Here is a 25,385-nt window from a genome sequence, read left to right as displayed (position 1 = left end):
CCTTGTGTGCCTGTCACCTCTTGTCCTCCCACCATGGAGTGCTGAGCACAGCCCAGATTCATCTTCTCCATGACCTCCCTCTAGGTACGAGGGGCTTGCTGTGTGGTCCCCCTGAAGCTGTCTCTCCTCCTGGATGAACAAAGCCTGGTCCCACAGCCTCTCCTCAGTGGGTCTGTGCCCAGCTTGCTAGTCACCATCCCCACAGGTCCTCTCCCACAGAGCTGCTCATCCAGGCAGTGCCAGCCTGGATCACTGACAGGGGTCTGACTTTCCAGGGGCAGTGCTTTGCCTTTGCCCTTCTTGAATTCAGGAACAAGCCGTGTCCCCCTAGCTTGTCTAAGACCCGTCAAGTGGTCATTCAAGTGTGTTGAGTGGTCCTGAAATCACAGAACTGGTGTGCTTGAAAGGAACTCTGGAGATCATCTAGTCCAATCCCTGTGTTTAAAGATGGATAGACTACGGTAAGTTATTCAGGATGGTGTCTGTCGAGGTTTTTATTATCTTCAAGGATGGAGATTCTACAGCCTCTTGAGTAACCTATTCCAACATTCAATCACGCTGAGAGTAAAAAGTTTTTATTAATGTTTAAACAGAATTTTCTGTATTTTGGTTTCCACCCACTGCACCTCATCCTTTCACTGGATACACTGAGATTGGCCTAGGTCAATCCCATCAGGTATTCATACTCATTGATAAGAGGCCCCATAGTCTCTAACTGGAATCAGTGAAACTACTGTAGCCATTGGTTCCCACCAATGAGACCAGTGGAATTTGGGAAAAAAAAATTGAAAAAAGAAAAATACCTCATTCTTTTCATTGTGCGAAATCTTAAGTGTGTTTCTAATTAAAGTTTATTGTCAAGGATATTTTTAGCTTGTATCTTGAAGCTGCTGCTATGAAGACAAAGAAATCTTCACCTTTATCTGTTCTTTGACAACAAGCTTTGGCAAGAGAGAGTCAAGGTATTTTTAAAAACTGAATTAAAAATTCAGGCTAATTCTGGAGTCTGGATATTAATATTAGAAAGAGAAGTGTGAGTTGATAAAATCATTAATCAAGTCTCAGTTATAAGGGCATCTCCGGTCACTTCAAAGCACCCATGGTGAACACACAACTCTGGGGCAGCTTCACAACCTCACACACTGCTGTCATGTTGGCCTCTGCCATTCAGAAGAAATGGAGCTCCAGGGGCTCAGGTCCATCAGCAGGGCAGAGAAAATGCAAATAAATGCATAACAGATGCATGCCTTAAACAGGCCAATTTCTAGTGCAGGGCAAGCCCCCATCTTCTATCACAGAAAGTATCTGCAGGTAGAGGCTCTCCCTTCCCCAGGTCCTACCACCCAAATGCAGCACTGCCTCTCTAGCCACAACTGTCAGACAGCACCATCTCAGATTGTATGGGTCAAGTTCTTCATGTGAAATTTAATCTAAGCAATGAGGGAAATGAAACCTGGAAATGAATCACTTCTGGTTTTCCTAATTGACACACCTGGTTGCCATGGCTCCAAAGGCTAAAATTGGACTATAGCTGTTCAGGTAAGTGGGGAGTGGGTTTTCTGAGCTGTACTTAACCCTACAGCCCAGGTCAGGACTGGTACCAAAGCCAGTCTCTTTCATTTGCACCACTGGTGGGAACAGTTTCAGATGGGCTCAGCGTGGGTAGGAGCTGCTCTGGCTGTGGGACATCTCTGATGTGTCACCACTTCTCCTGCCTTTTTCAAACTGCAGCTGAATTCTCCACCAGAGGACAGCGTAAACAGAAGGAACAGAGGTAAGATGCATTCCCAAAGCACTCAGAGGTGGGGAACTCTCTGCCTGCAAGGAGTAGGTAAAACCCGAGGAGGCTTGGGGCCATTTGTGGCTACATTACAGACATTCACTGAGGTCTCCGCTTACAGAGAGATCATAAAAACAAAGAGAATAATTTGTCCAAGCTATTTGAGAAGTCTGATTCAGGGTGAGGTGCAATGCACAGCCCACCCTGCTCAGGTGAGTCCCACAGGAGGGTGTCACTTGGCTGTGCCAGCCTTTAGCCCTAGGATAGACTGAGTCAGCCAAGGGATGGGTCCAAACATCCTCAGAGCAGAAGTGAGTGAATTCCTCCTGTGCTCTGACATCAACTCAGGTCATTTGCACCTGCCCTTCTCAAAGGACCCAGGCAGGACAGCAATACTCTGCTATGCCTGACCTCTGAGACCCAAGGAATGTGGAGCAGCTCCCTTTGCTGCAGAAATATTTTCTTTAAGCAAGCTATAAGCTTTGCATGAGTATGCTATTTCCTAACACTCAGTTTATACAAGCCGGATACCAATTATTGCAATAAAAATGGCTCCCACCAGCTTCCAGAATTTAAGGGCCTTTTTTCAGGGATTTTTTTTCAATTGCTCCAAATTAGGATAGTCACCATACCTATGGGTGTGGTGGTGAATGGGAAGCCATCTCCATAAATCTACACGCTAAGTAAATAAAACCCAAGACAAGATCACATGCTTCCCCAAAGCCAATATGTCTGTCTTGCACCACTGAGAGTGGTAAAGCTTCAAAGGGTAATGGAAAGAGAGAGCAGTCTGCTAAATATTTTTGCTTCCACATGAAGAAAGGCGCTGCTCTCCTAACCAGCCCCACCAAGGACAGGAAATGTGGTTGTCTGAAATGAAACCACTTTGGACTTACCCCTGCTGTTTCTTTGCCAAGGATCGCCCCAGCCCTTTCCTGGCTCATGTTCAGCTGAAGCCAGACAGGACACGTCTTGATGAGTTTGTCAAGGATGCTGATCCCTGGAAGTGGGACGCAGTTTGGCAGGGCAATGGCCTGACAGAGGTGTGTCTCTTTCCCCTCTTCACTGGTATCTCCAACAGGGCTGAAACACAGCAAGGGAGTCCCTGATAAACAGAACTGCAAACAGAAATCTTGAGGGGAGAAAAGACTGTAAATGCAATCACAGAGGCAGAAGCACTTAGGCACCAGGAGTGCTCCTTGAGGGGCATCAAACCACAGGCACCTTGCTATGACAGCGGAAATCTGGGTGCACAGGCCTCAACAAACAGATACACCCCATTCCAAGGACTATGGCCACATGCTGATGGTTTCAGAGCACAGGTTGACAGAGTGCTTTGGGCAGCTCTGTTGGTCTCAGCTTGTGTATGGGCATTGCCTTAGCACAGGTACCCACAGACATGTAAGGGGTACACAGAGGCAGCCAGCACTGCAGAGGGTTGAGCATGCCTGTCCCCTGGACCCCATACTCCAGCCGAAGTGTCTGAGTTATGTTTCACAGCTTCAAGGACAGTGATGTGGCAGAGGAAAGGGGCCACAGAGCCTCACTGTCGGTCTGAGCTGGGCAGGGGCCAGGAGTCTGCAGCTCACCCTGCAGCCATGCCACTAGGAGCACTTCTCCAAACATACATGGGTTGTATGGGCAACAGTGTGGTATCTTGCCCCAGTCCAGGGCCTCTCAGATGGAGTCTGCCAGTAGAAGCCAGAGGCACTGTCAGCTGCTCTTGAGTTTTGGCAGTCCCCTCCTCCCATGCCAGCTCAGATTGTCTGCAAAGAGGCAGACTAAGACATTTCAGTTTAGAAAGAACACTGAGCACTCCCCGTCTCACTGGAAAGTCTGTGCTGGTCCTGGTGGTTGCAGAGGTGGCTGCTTCTCCACCCCTACACCCAAGGAGCCACTGGTGGCTGCTCGTGGGAAGGGGAGAATATTCCACCCCTGTTGTCACTCACAGAGCACAGGAGGAGGAGGAGAAAGATGTGTAAGAATGCATCCAGCAGCAAGTTATCCACTACAGAAGAGATATCTTTGCTAATTCCCAAATGCTGCATCAGGAGAACAATTTCAGATGCAGCTCTGCCAACAGCCCTAAGCTGCTCAGCATGATCCAGCAGGTCCTGCAGGACAGGACTCACAGGACACAGACATGGTGAACCCTCTCCCTGTACAGAGGGACAGGAATGAGAGGGACCACAGGAAACGTGGAGAAACACCAGAGGGACCTTCAGGAAGGAGGAAATGAAGACACACATTTGTTATTTTGGCCAGTCCTAAAGATGTAATTGGAAGCTCTAAAAAGATGCACGGGAGATGATGAATGACAGGAGAGGGGCCATCCTGTGGCATCACACGTTAGCAATGCCCAACCACACCTTATGTCTCAGAGCTTATTCTCAGCTGCACAAAACATAAGAACACTCCAATTATGCTGTTGAGAATATTAATGGTCTGGGACATGCTCTCCTTTACATTCATGTACTGATCAGACACACAAAGAACTAGTTCTATCTATTTTTAGTCCCTACAGTCTAAGGCAGATTGGTATTAAATGCTGGCTTCTAGCTATGGTGCTGATTTAACAAAGTATACATGTGCTTAGCACTGCAGGCAGTAGAAATACTTGTGCTGAAAGGTCTGGTCACAAGAGCTCTATTGGATAAGGCCATAGACTCATGGGGATACAGGCTTGTAATTCATCTGATTAATTGATTTTTACATGTAAAGAAAATACAGGACAATGTACACAAAATACGTTTCTCTGCACTAGTTTTCTGCTTAGGTGTCAGAACTGAAAAAAGGAGGACTATTGATTTGGTCTTATTTCAAATCGTTTTCCTTTTCCTTTTATTTTTAAAGAAATGGATCTTAAAGTAGTACATTTCAAATAAGGTCAGTCCTAAACTTCTAAGAGAGTCCTTTCAAAAGCAGTGCCACAGAAAGCGACCTCAGGGTCCTGATTAATGTCAAGTTGAATATGAGTCAGCAGTGTCCTGGCAGCCAGGAGGGCCAATCGTGTCCTGGGGGGCATCAGGCAAAGCATCACCAGCTGGTCAAGGGAGGGGATTGTCCCGCTCTGCTCTGCACTGGGGCAGCCTCACCTTGAATATTGTGTGCAGTTTTGGGTGCCACAATATAAGAAAGATATTAAGCTATTGGAGAGTGTCCAAAGGAGGGCAACAAAGATGGTGAAGGGCCTTGAGGTGAAGCCGCATGAGGAGCAGCTGAGGGCACTTGATGTGTTCAGCCTGGAGGAGACTGAGGAGAGACCTCATTGCAGTTACAACTTCCTCATGAGGGGAAGAGGAGGGGCAGGCACTGATCTCTTCTCTGTGATGACCGGTGACAGAACTGAGGGAATGGCCTGAAGTTGTGTCAGGGGAGGTTTAGGGTGGATATTAGAAAGAGGTTCTTCACCCAGAGGGTGGCTGGGCACTGGAACAGGCTTCCCTGGGAAGTAGTCACAGCACCAAGCCTGACAGAGTTCAAGAAGTGTTTGGATGATACTTTCAGGTACGTGGTGTAATTCTTGGGGATGGTCCTGTGCAGGGCCAGTAGTTGGATTTGGTGATCCTTGTGGGTCCCTTCCAACTCAGCATACTCTGTGATTCTGTGATTCTGTGAAAAGTCAGTTTTTATAAACGTAGACTTTCAAATCCCAAAAGCAACACAGAGATTCTGTTTTTAGTAGCTTTTTGTCTTTTGCACTTCTTCAGAGATAGCTTTCTTAGAAAATAGAGGTGTTTCTGCAATCCTATAAGTAGAGTTAGGATATCAGTGTACAGAATCTTGATTTTAATCAATCCATTTTTAAGATCATAGCCAAGATAATACGAATGAGAGAACTGAGCTTAAAAAAAAGAGGCAAATAGAAATAAGTGAAACTCTCTTTACTTGTCATAAAAGCTCAGCCTGTCACAGAGGTGAGGGAATTTCTTTCAGATGTAACAGCATATGATTTTAATCAGTATCATCTGAACATATAGAGTAAAGCAATGGAAGACAGCTTTTGGAAGTTAACCTGATTCATCTCTTGGGTTTTTTACAGAAGAAACAACAACCAAAAAAAAACCCTAGTAACCATGTGAACGGAAAACACGTGTTGGATGGCAACATTCACACTCAGTAATGGGAAAAAAGTAATGAGTAAAGGGAAATAAAGGTGAGTTGTAATGAAATATTCCATAAGACAGTTAGCAAAAACTACTCCCATAATTAGTCACATAGGCATGAATCTGATTTTGCCAACGATGTGTGAAACCCAGATCAAAAGAAGGCCAGTGCTGTGGTACCAGAATGTATTGCAATAGCTCCAGTGATGTTGAACTTTGTTAGCTATTAATTATGTAAGGTGAAAAGGGCTGGTAAAGCACTGATGCTCAGGAATCCTATTGCCTGGAGAGAAACAAAGGTTATCCACAAAGACAGGAAAATAACACAAACCAGCTTGGACCTGCTGAGCACCAGGCACATAGTGACCCTGGCACAGTGGTCCTTCTCCACAGGGAAACCCAGGCTTGATGCAGGCCTCCCTCCCACAAGCACATCACCTGGACGGAGCCCTGCTCACAGCAGCAACATGGGTTTGGCAACAAGAACAGACTGGTGAATGAAAATAACAGAACTGACCTTCTAACATGTGGTTGCATGTAGGGCCCACTGTCTAATTTTGGAGAATGGATAAAAAATAGAAAATAATTCCAACCCCAGACACACAAGATGAAAAAGGAAGAGCCTGAAAATATTTGTCTTAGTGGAAAATCTCATTATTTGAGTGTGTGGAGTCTTTCAGTGCAGATAATTTAGGGCAGTGGATAAGACATATTTTTGGCAGAACTGGAATCCAACATTTAGGGGGCCCTCAAGGATAAGTTCTCCTCTCAAAAGCTGTGGAAGGAACTAAGCAGGCTCTTGTAACTGTACAGAGGGAGGAAAGTGCAGCTCAGTGAAAGGGGTGACTTTGGTAGAAAGAAAGGCAAGAAAAGTCATTAATGGGATCATCTGGAAACAGAGAAATGTTTGGCTAGACTCTTCCTGTCAGTGAGTTATAACAAATGACGGATAATTTCCCAAGGGAAGAGGAAGGGGATTGCATTGCCCAAATCTCTTAAAATGCCACGTTTAGACCAGTAGCAAACACTTTATTGAGTCAAATCTGTGCTGGCTAAGAAATGGGAATGGATGACCTAACAGACCTTTTTCAGCTGTAATGTTGTGACCCATGACACACCAGCTGACGCAGTTATGGCACTGATGCTTGACTTCTGTCCTAGGCACAGCTGTCACAAAGATTCACATGCTGGGCTGTGGGAGTGCTTAATCCAGCAATTTAATCTGGCTCTGCTGTAGCTCTGTGGCTGCACAGAGAGGAGGGAGCCAGACAGCTCCTGGGTTCTTGCTGTGCAGCCTGTTGAAGGGATTTGCAGCCACCACAGTGACCAGCCGGCCTTCCCTGTTTCGCTCACTCAGAATTCACGCATCAGATGATACCTAAGCTCACAGTTTCAGAAATAAGATGCAATTCTCTCCTTCTCCCACACTCCTGCAAATCCCTTTGGCTGATATAGGCAGGTGCTCATTTTGCCAGGTGTGATGTGAAGGTGAAAAGCTGGCCCTAGAGCTGCCTGCTTTCTTTGTTTTTACTGAGTTCTTACTGCAAAGTATCTTTAAATCTTGCAGTGGCTCTGCTAAATTGGGTTCAGTTGGGATGCAGGGAGCTGTGTGCTGCATACTGACTGGCAGCACTGGCTAATTAATTGCACAGTGATTACATTCACACACCTGCCCCAGGCTGGCAGAAGGTATCAGGTTGCTTGTTGGAGACAAAAATAATGACAATGGTGATTTGAATTATTGCACAGTGACTGTATGCTGAGGTAATGACACCACCATGACTCATTGCTTTGGAAATAAGGATCCACACTTGGCAGCTGAACATTCCCAGAAATCTTCAGAGCAGCACGGGGATATAATCCACTGAATTTCATGCAGGTGCAGGCTTGGGCATACCTTTGCAAGGGATTTCAGAAATATTGCCACAAACCTGCTGACACTAAGGGCTTCCTAGCTGGACTATATGGGGCCGGTCACTCTAAATTTCCCTGGGGCAGCAGAGACACACAGAAACTGTGTGGAACAGCAGCAGAGACTGCCAGATGAATTCTTCACTCCTGTACATTTGCAGCTTCTGCCTGTCACCAGACCTCCTCTGAGAAGAGACATAAGGTGTTGTTAAATTTAAATCTTAAATTGGAAACAAATGCTCTGTGGTGCAGTGATAAGTAATGACTGAGGCCCTTAGTGTTGTTTAAATAGATGTAAGAATAAGGAGCTAGTTTTTTGTTATTATGTTTCATTGCTTTTACTTCTCCCTTTGAAAAGCAGAAGAGAGCAAGAACAAGTGTTTGCTATGCTGATCTCAAGGAAAGAGATACAATGGTATATTTACATTCATAGCAGAGCAGGAATCACAGGTTTTAAAAGGTGTTCCAACTGGGTTGCTTCAGATGGACAAGTAGCCATAAACTCTATGAGCCAGGTGACAGGGAAACTTTTTTGCACCAAAGCCACCTGGGACCTCAAGGGATACATCCTTGAGGATGTATCCAGCTGGCTGGATACAAGCCAGCTTGTGTCTGAAGCTCACATGTGGAAACCCTTCAAGCACAGCAGGACAGGTTACAAGAAGCACCTGAAGCAGGAAAAAAGGTAAAAGCTCATGAAGCAAACACACCAGTCCTGGTGGAAGTGGATAGACAGTGCTGGTAATTTCTGTGTTTAAAAGAGAGAGTTGGGAGCACAGGGTCTAATGGAGATGGATCAGAGGATGGTGCTGAGATTAAAAGACTGACAGAAAACTCACAGCTGTGTTTTACATCCTGTGTCACAACCAACCCAGCTAGACTTGGTTGCAGGGCTCTGTGCCACCGGTAATAGATCTCTGTATCCATTTTTTTCAGTCAACTCCTTCCCTTCTAGGAATAATTGGAACTACATGAGCAGCAGTCAAAGTACAGCAAGGTTTCACCCATTGGACCCTCATGACATATACAGCTAACTATGCTCTCTTTGGTTTGGTATCACTTCTGATTAGACAGATGTTGGGGAATACATTTAATGTAGGTAGCTTGGTGTGCAAGCTGCAATGCAAGCTGCACAGACTCATTAAAAATCTTTGTTCACACATGTGAATTCATGTGCTGTTACTTTCAGTTCACTGTGAGGGAAGTTATGCAGTGCCATAGCTAGAGGACATCAAGATTCATTTTGCTTCTGTCTTACAAGTGGTCATACCTTGATGCCATTTCTTAATCTCATAAGACAGCCTGTCTTTGATCACTTGATCAGTGCAGACCAAATTAATCCAAGATGAAGGAGAAGGATTAATTTGCTCTCTGGACCTGGCTTGGGTCACCTTGCTGATTCTCATTTCTTTCTTCTGTCAGGTGGTGGAAGTCAGACCCTGCACCCAACCTAGCTACAGGGAGAGCTCCATCATCTTTAAACTTCTGGAGTTGTTTCATCATAAAACGGAGTATTAGGAGGATGGGAAGGCAGCAAAGTGACATACTGAGTAATGCATAGCACAACAGCTAACTCTGTGCACCAAATGTAAACCCTGACTTGCAGGAAATTCAGGCTTTTTCATAATAAAGCCAAGAGATCTGATAAAAATCAAACCAACAAAGAGAAATAAAGAAACCAGGAATGAAAACCCCAAAATGTAGAAAGAGAGGTTCTTGGGGTCTTCAGGGATCGCACTCAGCTAATCGACACTCTCTAGTCAAAAATAAACAAGTTTCTTGTTGTCTGATAGGCAAAAAGAAAGAGAAAAGGTATAGGGTGTTAAGCAAGAAGTGGGAGCTTCCTGCATTGTAAGGTTCTGGGATGTACAGAAAAATTTGATAATGGAAGTGATGCGACAGGCTTGGTGTGCCCCACGAGGCAGGCTTGCCTGTTTGGTAGCCCTTCCTACCTTGCAGTATGCTTGTGTTACTGGTACACCTTGGTGATAAGCTCATAGCTCAGGAAGTTGTGCTTCTTGAACTGTGGTCTGTGGGGAGCCTGTGGTTGGTAGAGTACTTCCTCCTGCTCACTGGTCCCCTTGTTCCTACTCAAATGTCCACCCTTCAACTGTTTGGTCTTTGGACTACATTTGATGCTCTGCATGTCCAGGCCAGTTGGCTCAGCCTGGAAAGGACCGTGCTTAATAGCCAAGGCAGCAGCTGTTCCAGTTGCCAAAAGGTAAAACAAACTAAGTGTCTCCTAAATACCCTGACACCTCATAGCTTAGCAAAACTCTCTGTTTCCCACCTACTCCACTTTCTGTTACAGGCACCCTCAATTTCAGCAGTGAGGTTTTGCACCCTGCAATTGAATTCTCACTTCTGTGAGCTTTTTTGTACCTGCCAGGGATTTTAAAATGCCTGCTTCTGTGCAGGCTAGCAGGGGTTTGCACACACAGATTGCAGACATCCACCTCTCCCCAGCTGGACCCTGCCTGTACATGTTTACATATGTTTGCCAAAGTGGAGCAAGTCATCACCCTGCCAGGGAGCTCCACTTATGGTACAAAGGAATCAGGTGAGGGACAGCTCACCTACCCTTAAATCATTCACCAGTTCACCAAGTCCTCACCACGTTGGTCACATAGACCAATAGAGGAAATTACAAAAAGGAATGAGTGCTATTATACTTCTGGGGATGAAAGGTGTCATGGCTACTTGTGCAGGTGGAAGAACACTAATTCATGTGTCAGTGTATTAAGTAACAAGTGGACACAGAGCTTTCTGCTCACATAATGACAGCAGATTGTTGTCTTATACATGACAGGGTTCAGCTTGAAGGTCTGATAGATCAGCATCACACTAGAGGAACTGTGTAGACTTGTACCGTTGCCTCCTGAGCACAGCAAGGATAGCTGAGCTGGCTTGAAAGATCCAAGTCTTGGGGGCAGGCTCTGTGCAGACACATGGAGCAAGCTGGCAGAATAACCAAGCTTGTGCTAAGCTCTGGTGTCCTGGTTGCTGCCATCACCAGGTTTAAAGCTGACACATGTATTGTTCCTCATTACTACCATCATACAGACAAAGGACATGACTGCAGCTTATCTGCATTTGAACTGAGAAGAGTCTTGCCCCCATTCAAATTCAGGAGTCAGGTCAGCTCTGCAGAACCTTGCTGGACAAGGGCTACTGATGTTGTGAGGGATATGTAACCATTGTCACTCATCAGAACATAAACCTGGTGTTTAAAACCAGTGGTGGTTCTCTAACCACAGAAGCAGCAGGGTCAAGTCACTCAGGAGCAGAGAAGGAGGGGTGCTTGCAGTGCTTCCCCATAAACCCTCAAAATGTGCTTCCTCCTAAATTGGTCAAACTTAGTTGTAAGCACTTACAGAGAAACAGCAGCAATACCCCTGTCAGAGACTCTTGTTTGACTTTGTCAACAAACTTTCAGCAAACTTTTCAGTTCTCTCACAGAGCACTAAGTGTTTATGAAGTTTCTAACTTCTCTGAGTTTCCTAGGTTAATTAGGTCTGTCTCTCCATTTAAATACACAAAGGTATGTATACTGCAAGGAATCGCATATGCACAAAACCCCAAATACGAGCTAATTCACATTACTGATAGTTCCCAGGTCAGCTCTACTACCAAACAAGCCTTCTCACACTCACAGCCATGACACAGGCAGAAACAAAATAAAAAACAAACATCAAAAAAAAATCCCTGAAGGTGGAGTCCTTCTTTCAAAGCCCTTCCTTTCTTTTTCCCTCAGTCTAACTGTTTCCTGCATTCATTAAGACCAATGGAATACGCTGCTGGTGGCCCCACACTGGACTGGGGGTACTATATCCTACTGGTGTAAAATTCACCTCACAAAGTGTACTGCTGTCTTTATGTAACCTTGCACATATATGTTTTGCACTCAACAATTTGTCTCACAAACATCAACTGTCTTTTTTATTCAGTTAAAACATACCTTTGCAAGTCAAAACTGCTTTGCAGGTTTTATTAGCTCTATTCCCTTATTATCAATTGACAGTTAATGATAAGTCATTCTCCCCCATATTCATAAGCAGAGATTTTCAGGGCATTTGTCCTTTGTCTGTTCAAACCCAAATTATTCTCCTAGGAGTTCCAGTGTATAAGCAAAGCTAAAGATTTTGTTTTAGTGTGCAGGCAATAAAGGATGATTCATACTCCTGCAAGATCAGCGCAAAGAAGAGAGCTGCTGAAACACCAGCCCAGCCAGGGTCAGAGGGGCTAGAGAAAGGACATTTTCCTGAACAAAAAGCTGTAAACATGTTTGCTGGATAATTCAACTTCTCTGGAAAGGTTTGTGTGGTGCAGGAAACAGAATCAAATGTTTGGAAGAAGAGAAACAACTTCCTAAGCTGTAAGACCATAAGGAAGCCCCAGACCTCCTTCACCCTCTGGCGTCGGCGTTTTAGAGCAGCCCAGCCGAGCCACCAGCTGGAGAGAAGACAGATGGGCTTGTTCTCTGCATTCTAGAAACACATGAAATGTTGGAAGCCCAGAGAACCCCCATTTTGACTGCAGGGCCAGGGCTTTGGACAGAGGTTTTGCCCTTTCCTGGCTCATCTGGACAGGAAGGAAGACAGGAATGGAAACCCAGAGAATACTTTTCTATATTGTACTTACTTAACAAAGAGGGGAAAGGGAAACGGAAAATAAAGGGAAGGGACAAATTTCCAATTCAAACTTCATTAAGAATAGACTGTGGTTTTGCTTTAATAAAGCCATTCTGTTTCAAAATAATTAAAAATAATTAAAAATTATTAGAATCTGCATGTTATATTAGAGCCAAAATTCTGGGCAAAATATTAAGAGAAACAGCAGAGTAGTTATAAAAAGTTATGTCTTGCTTACCCTATGAGTGAATTGAGTGTAGATATATGAGATGTACAAAAAATGAGGGTCTAACCACACAGACTTGCACAATGCTCAGCAGTCTTCCTCTCCACTAAGAAATACCTGCAAACACTTATCTCAGTCCTGATTTGCAACTAGAAATGGCCAAATAAATCCATGGGACTTGTGTTCTGTATTTGAAGGAGCAGAGCACAGGCCTTCTGGTCCTCACATAAGGCACCACGCAAAGGGGCTTTAAACTAGCCATTCACTTACTGATCTGCAGGCTTCTTTAGACATGAATATTCATATTTTGGGTAAGATTTCCTTCCAATGTCAGTGTGAATGGATTTCAATATGCAGTGCTCTTAGTAAAAAAAAATATCTAAATCTATGAATTTACTCTTTGTCATTCTTAAGCCTTACTCCAGCAATTTCATATTCCTCATATTTAACTTTGATTAGGCATTGGAGAAATGTGTTTATTTCTTGCTTTATGATCTATTAGGATCCCTGCCTACATTAACACTGGAGCACGGTTAGAGATCTACCTTCCTGAGGAAAGGAGAGGAAGAAAAAAAGGCCTCGTTGGGGTATTTCAAAGATATGGAAAGGTGGGGAAAGGCCATGGTCCCCATCACCTTCTAGTGGTGAACACCTCTAGAACACCTAGAAACACATAGAAACTAGAACACCCCTATCAGCTCTCAGGGTGAGAGAGGCATTCTAGTTTGCTGGGCTAAGCTGAACAACCTGTTCTGTGGGTGGCTATGGCCCTCATCATCCTGTGCTGGTGGAACAGCCTAGGGCCTGTTAGTGAAGGACTTGTTAGTGAAGCAGTGTCAGAAATTGTTAAAATGTCCCTGTGGTGACTGGGAGCTCAGCACATGACTGCAAAACCTGCCAAGCAGCGAGGCACAGACCTCACACAGACCCCACTAAACCATTGCTGGGACTTCAAACTTGTTTATTTAACTGTGTTTATGGTCACCCAGTCACCAGGGCTGTAATGTAAGTAAGTCATGAGCCAAAGGCTGTGGGTTCATAGTAGTCTTGACAATCCATAACATGGTTTACTTGGTCATGTCCTCCCCAAAACACCAGTGCTGAACCCACCTCTACCTCCAGGCTGCTATTGCTTGTCTGACACTGGGGCACTCCCACTTAGGGAACCAGAGAGTGGAAGAAGGTTTGTGCTGGACACAGCTCTCTGGCTTGGCTCCCTGTTCAACTTGGTGAGGAATGAACAAATATAACACTTGGATTCAGCCCACTGGCACCAATCACCCTGAATTACTCCCTGGAGCTGCTGCTTCTCCAGTAAGACCAGAGATCCTTGTGGTTGAGTAGGCTCATAAATGGGGCACAACAATTAAACATCTAAAGTTAGGCAGAGCAAGTCCAGGCTAGATCTAGATAGCTAGCTCAAAATAGCAAAGGGAGATAGCAGATTGCCAGGCCAAGGGACTAACCCCACCATCTATCCCTATCTCAGGCTGCTCTTCACAGTGCCCCTCCTGCAATCTCTACTGGTTTCCAAGCACAGAGGACTCATCTCTGCTGGGAGGGTAACACAAATCTATTTCCCTTTTGCTTGGAAAAGTTGCCAATTAGATTCAGTCTAAAACTAATTTCTAATCCTAAGAAAGGATTAGAAGGGGAGTTCAGTACAGAATTACACTAAAACGTTCTGTGTTACATATTTGTCCTCTGGACAGAGACGAAAGTTGTCCAAAGCCAAACTCTTTTTTCTTCTGCTGATTCAGCAGGAGAAGCTCTGAGCTTTGCCTGGTTTCTGCTTTTGTGGGGGGTATCAGGAGTGACAAATTCCTTGAAGAGAACTCAAGGGGGTAAAAAAGGAAAGAGACAAGAGAAAAATTCTTGGCAGGCAAGATGAAAGATTGGGTCAGGTCCCAGGCTGTCATTTAGCCAAATATGTGGGACGAACTTTTTTTGCCTAGAAGTCTGCTAGCAATTTGAAGAACAGTGATGCAGGTAACCAGCAGTGCTGTCAGTCTCCAGACTCTGCTATTTGTTGGTCTCTTTCTGCTTCCTTGGTGAATTTTTTCGAGCAGCAGAAAATTTAATCCAGTTCAAGAGGGGATGCAGCTGCTTTCTGTTCTGCCCAACAGCTGCTTTTACAAGACAGAGGTTTCAAAAGACTAGCTTTCTTCAGAGAGCCAAGGGAGGGATGTACATGAGCTGTGTGGATTCCCTATATTTGGCAAAGTTTTCCCAGCATCCAGAAGGTTGTCTGTTTTCAGCTGGTTTCAACAAAGCACTTGAAATGCCCCAACAATGCATTAGCCTTGCAAAAGCAAAGAGAAAGTACTAATTAACGTGGTCAGGAGATAATTTCCAGCAGTAAGACAGGTCTTTCAACCCTACCAGAAACAGTCCTGATACACAGATCCCAGAAAATCACCTAGAGCAAATACTAGCAGCCCCTTGTAAGACCATTATCAGAGCCAGAATTCCAGCCTGGCCTCAGAGAACAAATCTCAGGGGGTTTTTGTGCTCCTCCTCATCCATGGCAATGGAGGGTACTGCAGAAACGGCAGTCCCCTGGCCCCACTTCCACACCCTCCCAACACACCACTTTTGCTTCAGCTATAGAGGCTATGTAAACACTGAGGAAGCTGGTTTAGCTGCATAATCCAGCAGGGAACTTGTACACCAAAGGCTTTCTGAGAGATGGATCCTCTTCCTAGCATCACCCCAAACCTAAAGGATGGTCTGGGGCAAGACCAGGGTTTCCCTGCTTAACAAGGATCCAGGAGACTGGGCTACAAAGTAAATGGCTATAATCAAATCTGCTCCATGAGTTCATGCTCTGGTCTCCCTCCCTATAATGACAGTAGAAGATATCTGCTTTCAGCTGGTTGTTGGGAAGCTTAATATCCATGAAACACACAGAGATCCTTTCATGCCTACAAGGACTTCATATTAGTCACACAATGTGATTACTGAAAACACCTTGTCCCTTTCAAAGGTACCAGTAATGCAGAAAGCAGAAATCCTTTACTCAGACATAAATACATTCCCTGTTTAGAAAAAGCTCATAGAAAGTCTGGGAAAGGCACACACATAGGCATGTATATATTCATCTATTTGAAAAGAGCTGCATTCCATAGCACTCCCTGGCTCGTGTGCATCTAACAGAATATCTATTTAGGAAAATGTGACTAGCATAACCAGCTATGCAGTGCTCACATCTGCTAATCCTTTGCTGCTCAAGTAATCATCTTCGCTTGCAAAAAGATTTATACTATTTTGGGTGCAGGCGAAGAGGAGCTAAGCACTTCAGAACTCTTGCAACTGATTATCTTTGAGGGAAGCATGGCCTTAATGTTCCCACTCCAGCAGGGTATAGAGAGATCTCATTTCTGGAGGTAGGCAGAATTACTTTAGATAGGTCAGGAATGGACAGAGGAAAGGCTTGAAGCTACAATATTTACCATATTGGGTGATGCTTATAGCTCTATTTTATTTGCACAGGTTAAACAGCACTGCTTCCTCGACCACAGCTGCCTCGCAGGGCTGTGCTACCAGGTACTTTCACAGTACTTTCAACCCCCCTCCTTCAAACTTCACAGTTAAAAGACACCAGCTGAAACTTGCCTTGCCTCTCCGAGATGTAAGCATCTGACACCCAGGGATGGATTCTGAACTCAGCCAGCTCCAGCTCTGGAGAGTTACTCCAGAGTGACACCAGTGTGTGGCTCCAACTAAGCCATGTGCATCTGTATGTTTTAGGGATTTCCCCTGTCAGAGTGGGAGGATGGGATTGACACTTGTGTTCCTGCATTGTAAGAGCAGATCAGGGATGCCAAACAGAGTGCTGGAGGGAGAGTGGGGTGCCAAGGGTCTTGGCAGAAAATACAGCTAGCATACACACAAGCGGCCTTATGTAACAGCCCACGCCCCTCCACAGCAGATGAGGTGCAACCACTGCACAAGGACAACTCTTCTCTACCCTGTGTATCACAGGCAGCCCTCTCTGGCACAGAAGCATAGAAATGGTTTGACAGACATGGTTTAACTCCTGCAGACACTGTGCACCTTTTTTTGGCAGACAGTTCTCATGGATGCCAACTTGCCTGTTCAGCTGTCTTCTCACTACTGCTTCTCTTTGTGCAGCTAGATCAATGCCAGGGCCAGGGTGTGCCCAGCATCCTTACATCTCCTATGCTGCAGTACAGATGTGTCCTTTCATCTTTGTTTTCTCAGTTTTGATCCATAACTATTCAGAAAGAGAAATCTGAGGTCTTGTTTGGTAGTATCAATATTTAAAAGTACAGAATATTATGCTGGGGCTTTTTTGTTTGTTTTTGTTTGTTTGTTTGTTTGTTTTTTAAATTATCAAACATCTCAGGTTTGTAACTATTTTTGCTTTAATACCTCAGAAGTCCCTTCCACATAAGGCCTCAGATCAGCCTATGATCTAGTTGCTGCTCTGAACACCGGGGCTGCCAAGACCAGCTCCATCCCAGCACGTACCACGGCTTGTGACTGTAGGACCACTCTGTACTGATAACAGCATAGCAAGAGGCATTATAAGCTCTCCTCGGTCTTCTGGAGAACATGTGCTAAATGTCCTTTCCCCTGTTTTTTCTAATTCTAAATCTAATTAGAAAGAATATAATTAGTTGTTTATTGTCATTAATTTGTAATTCCTCACAAAGGGCAACCTAAACAATCGCAAGCGCACAGACACCCTTCCCTACACAGGGGGAATGCCTGTTTGATACAGTTGGGAAAGTGTGATAGACTTCTGAGACACCAAGAGTTTTGATGACAGTATCTACCCTCTCCTCACAGATCCATCTGCACTAGAACTTGATCAGTCATTCCAAACAGCTGCCTTTTCTTTCTAATTACCCTTCCAAAGAGCTATTTCTTTCTATTCCCAAATGCAAAATATGTTCTCCCTTCAAAATTATAATGGCTAAAGGTCTGTGATGAACAATATTTTTTCCAAGTTTCACTAAGGCACTTTGGTTTCCACGTTCTTTAGCAATCAACCCAGATAACCATTTAAAACTCTGGGATGGCATATTGCTGAAGCTTTTTTTTTTTTTCCTAATGGATTTGGTTTAGGTATTGGCTTTTATGTCTATTCTTCAGGTAATTTTAGAGATTCCTCTGAATCTCACAATCCTATATTGTTGATCTAGAGAAGTCACTTATATTTACCAATAGCTGAGTTAATATATAGTCCTACTATCACTTGGAAATATTCTATAAAACAGATAATCTCTGAGATATCTGGAATATGTACATGTGGCTGAATAAGAGATGGAGCCAGCTCAAATTTGTGCCAAGCAACCCTCACAGCTAGTCTCCAGGACACACTGATTTACATATACACCTGTACACACAGAGCAAGAGAGATGCACACAACATGTGTGCACATTTTTCAGCCTATGTCACCTCTAGGTTGGAAAGTCAACAACACAAACCAGCACGTAGCCATTTAGGACAGGAAGTGGAAAACTATATTTAGCTGAAACTATAGTAGAAAGTAGATGATCAGAATACTGCTTACATTTGTGGCCCCATTCCTGTGAACACTGATATAAGGCAGTCTGCAACGACGAGAAGTTCCTACTCGGGGGCAATATTCCCAGTGTGGTCTGTCTGCCAGCAAACAATGGGACAGTTGCCTTCCATGCTACTACCAGTACCACTGCACAATGTGCTCCAAGCATCCGCCAAGCTTGGCAAGTACTCACTTAATGGAAGCGCTGGAAAGATCATATAACAAGTCAATGTGGTTGCAAACATGCTCTTCTGTTAAATGAATTTCAGGAGATTTTTGTCTCCTCCCTGGACATACCAAATTCAGGTAGCTTTGGAGAGTACCACCTTCTTTGTATCTTTACAGTAATATGCCGATCTTGGGTGCAATGCATCTTGAGCACAAACATTTCCTTCTTGAGAAGCACTATCCCTCTTGACTGGAAAGTGTATCATTGCTTGACAGACAGCAGGTATTTGATAACACTGATTTGTTTCCAGTTGCCTGAACTGCCCCTGGCCCATTTAAACATCACATCTCATATGTTCTAGGCCTGGATTTTTTTTTAGCAGTACTTTGCATTGGGTTCAAGGCCTCCTGAAGCCAACAGGACTTGTTCTCCTGATTCAAATGAGCTCAGATTAAGCCCTTTAAAAAGCATGGCTTTTAAGGAGTTTTTAAGAATTGTTTTCTCAGTTCAACCCTGTAAATGTTGGTATTAGATTTATTTACTGCACTGAAGAGACAAATATGTAGCCTGGGTAGAAGATAACAGCTTTTGTGGTCAACAAGTATCTAGAAGCTCCCATTCCAGCAGAAGTCACGGGTTTGATAGTGTACTTGATAGGATCTCTGGTCTGCCTTACACAGGAGGTCAGACAAGACAATCAAAACAGTCCCTTTCAAAACTAAAATCTGTGAACCTGTCAGAGTTTTTCAGTTTACAGATTCCTCCAATGCTCTAAATTCATCACATGAAATCTGTCAACTGTGATGGTGGGTTTTGTGCCAAGAAACATGTCACCAGAAAGATGCACAATCATTACTTCATTAGGGAACCCGGTGTCCCAGAAATGAGAACCACTGTAACCCATCCCAACCTAAAACAGCCACTATCTCAAAGGACTATTAAATATTTGCATATAACATCTGTCTCAGCTCCTATCTGCTCTACTCATCATCTCCTCCATACATTTGCCAGATGCTGGAGTGAAGGCATATATCTTTTCATGAAACCATGGTCATCATGCTTAAGCAGCTCCCATTTCTCCAGGTGTTTTGTGATCTCACCACTTATTAATGTTCCTAGGAGTTAGCCTGACTCTAGGTCAGAATTACTGGTTAAATTTCTCGCAACCCATTTTGGAACAATTGGATTAGACTGATTTCTATTCAGCCCCTGGCTACACTTCTCCCTCATTCCTCTCTGAGTAGCTACTAATTCTGGAAGCAGGTTTCTCCCCAGTGTTTTTCTGCCATTTCACAGGTATAAACCAGCAAAACCTCCTTATGGATTTGCTACATGCAGAATAGACCCTTCAGTCATTACTAGGAATGGATACATGGATACTTTTCAAGTTGCTAGGGTACTTCTAAGATAATTTGCATTGCCATAGTTTCTGTGCATGTGAATAAGCCTTCCCTTTTAATTAATAGCCCAAAGACTGTGGTGAACTGAGGTGCAATTTCAGCAATTGCTCGTGCAATTTTTGTGCACAGAATTTTAAAATCAGGTCCAGATTCTCCATCAGCAGCTTGCCCTATGTTACCATATCTTTTGAAAGCTACCAACTTTATCTACATATATTTTGTGAAATTGGCACCTAATTCAGTGTGACCGTAACAGGAAATTACCTAAACGCCATTTAGAAATGTTTCTAATTCTGTAATGTGTTGGAGGCCACAAGGTACACATGCTGAAGTGTAATTTTGAGGATCTTCACCAATATTATAGAATGTAAACAGAAAGAGTTAAAACAGATTTTAAAATACCCAAGTTTTTTTATGAGTGGGAGACAGACTGAAAATAAAGACAATCTAACTGATTGTTAAATTCTGTTAAATTGTTCAGATGCTCAAAACTCTATGAAGAATGCTTGTGGCATGCCCATTGATGCTTCAATATTCCTCCAACCACTTGATTTACAGTCCAAATCTAAGGTCTATGGCTTGTTTACTTTCTCCTGCAACTTTAGACTGAAAGCAAACCTTTGCAAGCATGTGGCTCATTTCAGACAAACTGAGAAAAAGAGAATATATCTTTCAGTTTATAATACTTAACATCTTAACTATCACAAATGCAGAGAATATCTGCCAAGCGCAAATTCTCTGGTTTATCATCGACTAAGTTCCTCTTGCCAGTCTGCAGGGATTGGACACTTACATTTTTTCCTTATGAGTGTGTGATCTTTGTCCCTCAGTGTTTAACATCACATGGAACTGAGGAATTACACCTTGAAACAGGAGTGTCATTGTTCCACTTAATGCAAACAACTGAACAAGGCAAAAGCAGTGACAATTGTAATGCAGGGTTCTCCCTCCACCCCCCGCACTCCATGTGGGTATTTGGGAACAGTGCTATGGTGAAACCATTGCACAGTAGCCTGTCAGCAGCAATTTCACCTCCTTTTTGTCTGAGTGTGCTCCAAGTTTGGCAGCACACTAAAGACTGAAAATGCAAGTATCCCATATCTATCCACCCATACAGCCTCTTCTACCGGACCCATCACAGACATATCTGGGAGCTTTTATTCACAGGAAATAGGCTGTCTAAGTGTGTCAAACAGGTAAGAAAAAGTCTTAATATCTGGTATTACTATGTTTTTCCAAGGGGGGTGACTGAAGGTTTCAGCAGCTATGTAATTTTCCCCTGATTGTTTACAACAGGAAACAGAAATTCTCGGCTTCAGCATGGGCTTTATGACACAACTGAGCCTCAGGAGGATTCCAGCCTTATCCTGGAATCCCAGGAGCTAGCTGACTGTCGTCCCAGTCAAAACCCATTTTCTGTCCCACTATGTTTTCCTGGGGCTCAGTCCTGCAAGGTGCAGTGTTTGTTGGCCAGGAGCAAGGAAAGCCTGTATTCTTTTCCTGACAGAAAGCACATTTGAAGTCTCTAGGGAGTCCGTGGACAGAGTCTGTGTATACCTTAGCACGCAGGAGCTGCAGTGACCATCAGCTGATAGGGATGAGCCCTTATCCACTTCTGCATTTGAGCAGAAACAAAGCAAGCCTCCCAGAAAAGCTTTGTCACATTTCCAAAACCAGAAAACTCCCTTTTTCTGTCCTTTGCCCTAAACTGCAGCTTGAGATTCATCCTTCTTCTTCCCTAAATAGCTAAGATTCAAGCTAAATAAAGGTATTGCAGTTTGGTTTTAGATGGAACATGTTAGCTAAAGGAAATACTGTAAATTACAGCACAATCTTGCCACACTATTGTGACTATGTAGCTGATAACTCAGCAGCCGGCTTACAAATGCAGCTGAGAACTCTTTGTTAAGTAGGAAAAGCAAAGCAACAGTTGTTAAAAATGAGCAGTCACTAAAGATTCAGGACTTACCCTGAGTCATCCCTGGCTCCCTTCTCTCCTGCTGATGTTTTCATCCTTACAGCAAACTTTAAGACACTTTCTGTTTCACAGTGGCTGGAGAGTTCCTCGGTAAGAAAAGCAATTCCTTTCCATCGCTGAGCAGAACCTCCACATCCTCAGGTTTTGCACTGAAGATGGTATTTCAAGGGGCGTCAGGGGGAGGATGTTTAGAACCAGCTTCAGGCTCAGTAGTATCAGAGGGCAGAGGACTAAACAAACACTGAAATGAAAGCAAACTACCAAGAAGATCCGATTTTAGCCTCTCTTATTTCTACTTCCTGTATTTATATGAACGGGGGATTTCAGGAAGAGGCAGTCTTTGGTGGTCAAGGGTGTGTGCGTGTGTGTGTGTGTGTGTGTGTGTGTGTTAGAAACCCATATTTAGTAGTGCAGGCAGGTTAACCTCATTAGAAAGAAGGGCGTGAGACCACCAACTTGTTTCTCTAACTTAAATAAGTTTCAAGGGAAATTGTTTTACAGGCTACAGGTATATCAGGAGGCAACAGAGCATAGTGAACTTTGTAAAGGATTTTGTAAGGCAGCAAAGCAGTAAGTCTCTGTCTGCAAATTCCTGAAGCATGTGTATTTCTACTGCTTGAGTAACTGGAACCAGATGGAGCTTGGAAACCTTTATATTTACACAGGACCTGAGAAAATGAAATGTCTAACACTAGCAGAGGACAGCTTCACAAAAACATTCCCAGTTAAAGCAAAAGCTAATGATAAGGTTGTACAACTGCTAGCAAATGAACAGCTATCTGTGCTGTGAAGCTGCAGTCAGTCTGAGAGTACATTTGACCCGGAGTTATTTAAGTGATCAAGTAATGGTTGCTGTACGGGAAACCTGACTGAATACAGACCAGCTGTGGAAGCTGGGGACTGACAGATGTGCTGTCAGACAGGGCTGGTGGCACTCCTATTTGGCAACGCCATTGTTCCAGAAATATCTGATACTAGGAGAATGCATAATGGAAAAAAAAAAGGCAGAAGTAGGAAGCAGAGGTGGAGAAAAGCAATTGCATGGAATGGACAGGGAGACAAAGGTAACTTTTTGCCCCTTTTATCTTTAGAAGGAATTTCTCAGCTTTTTAAAAATAGACAGTGCCATACAGCCCAAAGCAGAATGCAAATGTCAGGGAACTGCCAGTGCATTGGCAAGAGGGAAACTAGACCTCAGTATAGAACACAGAGCCAATTCTGCTGGCACTGAGCTAAGGAGAGTCAGGGGGTCCTTCACCGTCACCAAGTCACAACTTCCGTGCTAACACTAGACCAAATTTTCCCAGGTTTTTTTTTTAATAAAGACTGTGACTTCTGTTCACATAAGAAAATTTATGTTCTAGCTTTTAGAAGGATTCATCTTAGAAAATCAAAGAGCCTAAGTGAAAGACTGCATGATGGAAAATTCACTACCCTTCTACATAAGGTGTCTTAGGGTTTAATTGCCGGTATTATTTAAATTCACACCTGATTCTTTCCCTCGTTTAGTTTTAAATTTTCAGCTACTGTATTTCATAATGCTCTTTTCTACTACATTAAGGAGCTAGTTGCTCCATCTCCTGGAGTAATTTTCAGGCAATGGCAAACTCATTCAATGAAGAATTTAGTCCTCTTAGACAGGCAGGTTGGCTGAGATTCACTCATTCCTTACTGCAGGCTTGTCAGATCTCAGCTCTGAATCCTTCTGTGGGTTCTGAGCGCAGAGGTCCAAGTAAAAAATATGTTCTAGATTTGCTCACCAGCTGGGCACCTTTGAAATGCACCTCAGGTACTGGCATGAGAACAACCTCCTACATGCCTCACACGAATTCAGCTCTACCCCACATTTCCATTTCCCTCCCCTGCAATTCGGCAGGGACCAGGCCCACTCAGCATTTACCCTTGTTTTGCTGGAAAAAAAGTTTGCTGAGACAAAAACTGGGAAGTTGGGCTGCTTGCCTGGACCTCCTCAGATGGGAAAAACTGTTCACACAAATAGGCAGCTGTCCTATGTGAAGACCTAAGATTTTGCAAATGCAGAACATCACAGAGTGTTAGACAATTCCAATGATATTTTTAGGGAAGCATGAACAAAATTACTAGAATTATTCACAAGACTTGGGGGGAAAAAATGGCAACAATACAGAATAAAAAAATCCAGTATTTTGGTGCTATCTCAGTTTCATGTGATTTGAGTGAAATCTTTCACACTATTTCCAATGTAAAGAATGTAGTTTCAGAAATGTGAAGTTTCAAAATTTGCTTCGCTGAAGATATTGACCAAATTTAATTTTAAAAGATTTTGTAATTTTCTACAAAGTACTCAGTATCTCTGTAAAATATTTAAAATATGAAAATGAAGACAAATTTTAACTTAAGAAATTTTGTCCAGTCTTTACTAGGTATTTTTTTAAGCCAGAGATTTGACAGGTTTGGAATGTGACACTGTGTTCTAGCATCAGGCTTTGGAAGTAAACAATTACACAAAAGCTAAATGATAAAATAACACCCAGTTACTTCAAACTGAGGCTCTTCTATGATAAATCCAAGCTGAAAGGGGAAATTAATTTCTTTTCTAGAACTGATTCACCCTTTCCATCTTAAGCCACAGCATGCTGCAGCCCGTTTTTGTAATTTTATGCAGCCGAGTTGGAAAGGTTTAAAAATGGCTTATGGGGGAAGCCATTAAGTACGAGCACTTTGGCTATAAAAAAGTGCTTTCAGCATATGCACAGATTACACGACAGTTCTGTTTTCCATATAGTAGGAAGTGGCTGCATCAATAATACAGCATGTATTAACAGCCCATAGGAATTGCCATGCCTATTGTGTCACTAATCCATAGATTATGTGCCTTTTATAGAGCCTATTACATAACAGATCATGATGGGTCATCATGTCAAGAATGGAAGGATTAAAAGAAGAGGTATTTTTCACATTCAGATTCTGATTCCTAGAAGGTAATTCTTTGTATAAGAAGGAATCCTTTTCTTTCCCCAGCTTAGAAAAATTTAGCTTAGCATACATTAATGAACGAACCCTTATGTAAAAATCAAAGAAGGATATCCCTTTTCTCCACTTCCATGAGACTTTTCTGTAGATGCACAAAAGCCAAGAGTGGCTAATGGCAGGTTTATACAGCAACAGGGATTCCAGTCTCATGCACAGTGCTTAAGAAAAATAAGATCAAGATTTGTTTTAACTTGCATCTCCTGGTTGTAAACTGGCTAGGAGTATTCATGAGAAGACTTGTCTAATTAAACTGTTAATACACCAGGCCATGAGATGAAGTTAACTCTTAGCTTCTCTTTTTCTCCTTTTTTTTTTTTTTTTTTTTGCATTTAAAAGCTTTTGGTGAGCCCAGAACAGACTGTACCAGAGCCTGTGAACATATATACCAGAAGTCATCAGACCCTGAGGTGGACTACAAGGATGTTGAAAATGGACAATCAAGGGTAAGAAGAAGTATCTCCAGAGGTTAGGTAGCTGGGAAAGGAAAATAGTACTGCACAGCCTTCAGATCTTACTTCCACTCCTTTGTCAGCATCCAGTACTCAGTGTGAACCTGCTGGACACCACCGTACCATGAGACAAAGCAGCCAAAATGCTCTCCATCAGGGTGTTTCTGAGCTGTCATAATTGCTTCTG

The 25,385-nt window shown here is 43.4% G+C and overlaps 1 protein-coding gene and 1 long non-coding RNA gene across 2 annotated transcripts in view; one reads left to right on the top strand and one right to left on the bottom strand.

The window, feature by feature from the left end:
- RIN3 (Ras and Rab interactor 3) overlaps positions 1-22,231 on the bottom strand; it is a 67,422-nt gene extending 45,191 nt beyond the window's left edge. The window contains exons 1-2 of the mRNA XM_064659010.1: positions 21,729-22,231; positions 2,677-2,863 (exon numbers count right to left, since the gene is read on the bottom strand). Coding sequence (XP_064515080.1) covers positions 2,677-2,863; positions 21,729-21,772 — 231 coding nt within the window. The 5' untranslated portion in view covers positions 21,773-22,231. The remainder of the gene's footprint in view (positions 1-2,676; positions 2,864-21,728) is intronic.
- LOC135416188 (uncharacterized) lies at positions 20,417-25,223 on the top strand. Its single transcript, XR_010431478.1, has 2 exons — positions 20,417-20,955; positions 25,086-25,223. It is a non-coding gene; the product is annotated as an uncharacterized LOC135416188 (long non-coding RNA).
- The last annotated feature ends 162 nt before the right edge of the window (positions 25,224-25,385 follow it).

The sequence above is a fragment of the Pseudopipra pipra genome, chromosome 6 (assembly GCF_036250125.1).
Source record: "Pseudopipra pipra isolate bDixPip1 chromosome 6, bDixPip1.hap1, whole genome shotgun sequence".
NCBI classification, from domain to species: domain Eukaryota; kingdom Metazoa; phylum Chordata; class Aves; order Passeriformes; family Pipridae; genus Pseudopipra; species Pseudopipra pipra.
Note: the sequence above shows the minus strand (reverse complement) of the source record. Positions and strands in the feature narration are given on the sequence as shown.